Source organism: Poecilia latipinna, unplaced genomic scaffold (assembly GCF_001443285.1).
Source record: "Poecilia latipinna isolate Pla-1442-1.1 unplaced genomic scaffold, P_latipinna-1.0 Scaffold2808, whole genome shotgun sequence".
In the NCBI taxonomy this organism is placed as follows: domain Eukaryota; kingdom Metazoa; phylum Chordata; class Actinopteri; order Cyprinodontiformes; family Poeciliidae; genus Poecilia; species Poecilia latipinna.
The window spans coordinates 81,693-87,085 of NW_015115424.1; the positions used below are offsets into that span (position 1 = coordinate 81,693).

Below are 5,393 nucleotides of genomic sequence, written 5' to 3' on the forward strand. Positions count from 1 at the left end.
GTCAACATCTCCGCACAATAATTCAGCGCAGTGAGTGACAACTTTTTTTCATCACAATGCTTATGTGTGTCTATATAGCTAGTTACGCTAGCTGTATAGACAGTTAGATGTTGTCTCCACCGTCTGTGAAAGCGAAGCGCTGCTGAGTTAGCTGTGGCCATCGGATTTGTTATGGTTTATGCAGCGATATTCCATTACAGACGATTATACAAACATTTTCTGCCGCTGAGAGAAAACCACTGCGCATGTCTCAGAGCGTTGCGTGCGACTGAAAGGTGGGGAGGGGAGGGGGAGGGGGAGAAACACGTAGTTGCTTGGATTTTAATTGGTGCATTTTGCATCCACTGAAAACAAAGATGTTAACAAATAAACTGGATAGTATGCTGTACGTTTAGTGATATTTTCACAGTTGCGGTCTCGACTGGTCTTGAAATAAAATGCCGAGTCCTCAGCGCCCGAGACCGAGACAAGCCGAGACAAGACCGAGACCAAATGCGGTCGAGTCCGAGACGAGACCGAGACCATCAATAAATGGTCTTAAGACCGGTCTCGAGACCAAGACCAATTTCGAGTACCACAACACTGATAATGGCAATACCGATACAACTTCTACACCTTGAAGCCTGTCTGTTACACAGTCTTACGTTAGCTGAACAGATCAATATGTAATGTGTACCGTATCTGACATATATTAAAGATTTTATTCTACCTGAAAGGGCTTTTTACTAAACTAATTGTGTTAGCCATGCTAGCACCGAGTGCAGTGTATCAGGCCTAGGCACACTGAAACATTTGCCAACAACAGAAATCACTGGTTTCAAAAGTAACCCTCAAAACCATGAATGCAGACTTACCCAGCCTTGCAAGAACAATAGGCATCAGTGATCTTGTCCACAGCTATATTCATGCTGAGGGTGTGAGGAGCTGCTGTTTTCGGTAGCATTTAGCTGCGACGCGCACAATGTTGGAGGCAGCGCGTGGCTCAAACACCTTGATGTCGTCCAAAAAAGATGACATGACCTTGTTTGTTCCCCTGTCCATTGTCGTGGCTGATATTTTGTGAAAATCCGGCAGAAATGCTACACTAATCGACTCAGAAATACTCTGCAAAGAGTCAGTCGAAGTGAAAGACGCCATGTTTACATAGAAACTAAGCTACGCGAGGCTTTGTTTGTGAGACATGCAGCCACGTGGGATTTTAGAGGGCGTTTCTGGGCGGAGCTTGGTGAGGTCCATTGCATCAAGACTTAAAGGTATCAGATGAACCTGTGTTATCCTTTGTTGCATTTCAAAACCACACATCTGAACATATCAACAACTGCTTCTGCAACTCTGCCTGACATCAGATGCCACAGAACAAACTATTATTACAAGCAAATGGGACAGAGGGATAACTAAAGTAAACAGAAGTGTTGAACTTGAGCCTGAATGTTGGAGCCAAAGCAGATCAGTTAACGAAAGCTGGAAATATCATCTTAATTAATCAGTGTAAAATTAAATCAACGCATTCCATGCAATGACTCAACATGTCAAACAAACTCAGATGTATTTTAGAAGAAACAACATGTAACAGCTCCACTTTAAATGTTGATACTGCAGCACAGAAAGTAGCAAACTAGGAAACTTTTCCCACTTTAAAACTTTTGTTTAAAACATTAGTTCCAGTGAGATAAAATCTCACTTTAAATGAAAATTTTGGTGATTTACTTGTTGCCTATTGTTTCCCTGTTTACTGTGTCCAACAACACATTATCTATATCTAGGAACATTTTTAACTAATTATTATTAAATCCAGAGGAAATAACTTCAAACTTTCTTCCACACATGCCTTTTAATGAGAGCAGTCCCAGGACAAAGTAAAGACAAAAATACATCACCAGCTGATAGAAAGTAACTTTTCTCTGCTTTTATGAGGAAAGAACCTCAGGTTTGCCTTAAACTTGTTATAATGTGACATTTATATTGTAATAACTAGCATATGATAGTGTTAAAATAATTAAGAAAACAGAACAACACAAAGTCAGAATAAACCACACATTGTCTTGTTTTGATTGCTCAGAGTTTTATTCTTGCTAAGCCAAAGAACAAAAGAAAGTTTTGCTTAGATGATCTTTTATTATAACTTATTCAGTCTGATCTTATTACAGAGAGACAATCCAGCTGCTGTTTGCTTGTCGCTTCATTCTTTAGGTTGCATTAAAGACAGAAATGATATGAAGTGAAGAAGCAGAAATATCTTTATAAAGTTGCAAAATGGCAGGTAAACAGAAACTCCTAGCATTCATCCTCCACTGGTTCTGTTTTACACATCAGGCCCCTTTGGGAACCTTTTTTTCAGATCTTCTTGGCGCAGACAGAAGGGTTTCTGTGAGTACACTTCATGTCATCCCAGCACTTTCCAACTAGGAGCAACACAACAAATCAGTAAACATCACATAATGAAAACCCTGAAGTGACCTAACAAGATGACTGAAAAGGATTATTAACTAAACTAATTTGCAACAATAAATTATCATAAGGTTTTGAAGTTTATGTAGTACATATACAGTTTTAACCAGACATTTACATACACAGAATAAAAAAACACTGTCTGAAATTAAGTCAGACCAAATGTCTTTGTTTTAAGGTACTTTTAATTGTCAAAAGTATTTCTATTTGCTAAATGCCATAAAACTTGGCAAGAATTTATTTTGGAGATTTCTTTTGTAATTTTCTTCAAATTCAGAAGTTTACATACATTTGGTCAGTATCATGGATAACTATCTTTTGAACTGAATGAGTTTGATCAAATGTAAACTTCTGCTTTCAACTGTATTTGGAGGTCAACTAAAACGTTTATATGCAAAGTAAATAAACTTTTTACTCATCAGTTCTTATACCAACAGAAAAGCAGACGTGACATTTTCTTTACTTGAATAGTTCATCTGTAGGCAGTGCTGGGAGCCAAAATGATTATCAGGCTGCCATGGACACCAGTTTGTGTATTTCATCGGGCTTCCATCGCTCCACAACCAAGTGCCCCACTGCAAGACAAAGTTCAGCAGATGATATGTTTCATTTAATATCTTATAAAATATTTCACAACTAAAGTATTCTGGTAGAAATACCTGCTGTGCATCAGTGCCTCCAATCCATGCTTCTTTGAACCCGTGACCTGCTATAGCTATCAGAGCCTGAACCTGACGGTACTCGTTCAGGTGGTGAACTGATGCAAGGTTTGCCCCCTTGGACAGACAGTTTTTCTACAGATAAACACACAACTACTAAATGAAGTTTGTTTTATTTCTCACTGTGAAATAAAGCAGAGCAACAGGAAATAAGAGCAAAGTGTTGAAAATCACCTCTGCATCCGCCCAAGTCATGTAATTGGGAACATAGATAAAGCAGCGATTGAAGATCAGAGTCCAGCCAGAAGCACATGCTGATGAAAAACAAACGCAGGCTTCCAGTTAACTGGTTTATGTGGCATTAGTTTGATAATAACTTTATTTTGTGACAAATTATAACATCAAATTGAAACATTAAATTTATTCTAAAACATAATGCCCACATTGACAAGATATGACTCAGTGTGTACTTTGAAAGGTACAGTGGAGACATTTTGAGATGACTAATAAATTATCTGGAGAAGGATTGCATTATGTTTAGCAAAGTAAATACAAGAAGATATATTTTAGAGTTTGTGCTTTAGGCAATCATGCCAAGGAAATGGAAACAATGACTGAAAACATCCACTGACTGTCACCAGGAGAGCCATCATCGGAGACAGCTTTAGATATTTAAAAAAATATATTTTATTTATGATTTCTTAATATTTAATAAATACCCACGGTTACCACTGGCCTGAACGACCGCAGAGGAAACCAGGAGGAACACAGTCAACAACTTCATGGTGGAGATGATGAGAAGATGCAAATTTGCAAGCTGAAGAAAAGTTAAAATAAAGCATACATGTTAAGAAAAACTCACATTGGCACTAAGACAATAAGAAATTTGATCAGCAAACCTGATGCAGAATGATCCGTCTTCTTATCCAGCCAGTACCTTCAGTCCTTACTGCAGAATCACTGGATACTTATAGAGCTTTTAGTCTTGTTACATCCACAAAATGAGGAAATTATAAGGGTAGAAATGACCTGATAGTTCACATCTAGTTCAACAGGAACTTAAAGTTGTGACTAAGTCTATGCAATCGGTTTTTCGTGGCCAGGTAGTGGTCTTTGTTTTTAATTACACTTTATGAAAGTTCAGAGTTCAATTCATCCAGTTGTCTTTCCCTTTCCAATTATGCCCCTTTTCCACCGGCTCTACTTTAACAACCCGACTCCACTCGGCTCTGTTTCGGAGTAACCGGGTTTCCACCGGCCCAAATTGGCTCTGTCGCAGGGTACAGCCTCCTGGTGGGGGTGTATCGCCCCGCCTCCAGGCTCTAAAGAAGAAGAGAGAGCTGAGCTATTTTTATAGCCTGATTGTGATTTTTTTTCAAGAAAATGTGACAGTGGGAGGAAAGCTGCGATGTGGTGAGGAGGAGCTGATCTCCGCCTTGCAGCGGGAGGAAAGCAGGTAGCTCAGACGGTTCAGGTAAGCTAACGATGATTTTTGTATTAAACTACGATAAAACTTGTAATAGGGCCGAGTATACATGAGCTAATGTTAGTCAGGGTGTTGCAAATAACTTAAAAATGTCAGAATTAATTCATAATTTATTCCAATGTGTTTTCATGTTGGTAAACTGCCGCCACAGACCATCATGGTTCTTCGTGCAGCCTTTGGGTTGTAGGACGTCTCATCAGTGTTCGTCTTCCTGCCTGCTGGCTGGTGTTTACCTTCAGGATGTCCAGAGACCTTCACCTTTCTGGAGCAGGAATCACATGAGCTCAATATGCTGATGAAATATTTCTGATCAAAAAAATGTGTCTGATGTTGTTACAGAGTTGAAGTGCATTAATAATCTGTTGTTTTTAACTTCTCAATACGTTTAATTATGATTCACCTGATGTCCAAGTTATACTGAGAACAAATAAAGCTTTTTTCCTTCTAATCTGACTGGTTCTAGTTCCATGTTTTCACATTTTGGACACTAAGAATTACAAGTTTAAACTGAGTCTTAATTATTACTAAGGTTACAGGTTTTGGACACATTTTCTCACTTTCTTACATTCAAGATTCTCCAGGTAGAAGAAACAGTGAGTGAATAAATGTAGATAAATAACAGTTACTAACGTGGGAGTTACATACACATAATTATTTAAAACAGACATTAAGCTTTATATATACATACAAAAATAATAAAAGCAGAGAATTTTGTCAAGAGGGAGAGAGCATAGCTCTGATTGTGACGTTTAGTCTCAGGCCCATGAACGCAACACGGCCAGCAGTAAAGAGCCTTGCAG

The 5,393-nt window shown here is 38.6% G+C and overlaps 2 protein-coding genes and 1 long non-coding RNA gene across 4 annotated transcripts in view; 1 reads left to right on the plus strand and 2 right to left on the minus strand.

Annotated features, from left to right (window-relative positions):
* Nucleotides 1–4,227, minus strand: part of LOC106939234 (ladderlectin-like) — a 23,805-nt gene extending 19,578 nt beyond the window's left edge. Inside the window, exons 1-2 of one of the 2 annotated variants that reach the window (XM_015021582.1) lie at nucleotides 4,137–4,227; nucleotides 4,007–4,067 (exon numbers count right to left, since the gene is read on the minus strand). The gene's annotated coding sequence lies outside the window, so the exon portion shown is untranslated. The remainder of the gene's footprint in view (nucleotides 1–4,006; nucleotides 4,068–4,136) is intronic. The other variant, XM_015021581.1, reaches the window with a different exon arrangement.
* LOC106939226 (type-2 ice-structuring protein-like) lies at nucleotides 2,238–3,891 on the minus strand. The gene is made up of 5 exons (XM_015021563.1): nucleotides 3,837–3,891; nucleotides 3,342–3,421; nucleotides 3,108–3,242; nucleotides 2,908–3,023; nucleotides 2,238–2,398 (listed from the first exon to the last, which is right to left on the minus strand). The coding sequence occupies exons 1-5, from the start codon at nucleotides 3,889–3,891 to the stop codon at nucleotides 2,335–2,337; spliced, it is 450 nt and encodes a 149-aa protein (XP_014877049.1). The 3' UTR covers nucleotides 2,238–2,334.
* Nucleotides 4,228–4,487: 260 nt separating the features above from the next.
* Nucleotides 4,488–4,904, plus strand: LOC106939228 (uncharacterized). Its single transcript, XR_001422790.1, has 2 exons — nucleotides 4,488–4,581; nucleotides 4,745–4,904. It is a non-coding gene; the product is annotated as an uncharacterized LOC106939228 (long non-coding RNA).
* The last annotated feature ends 489 nt before the right edge of the window (nucleotides 4,905–5,393 follow it).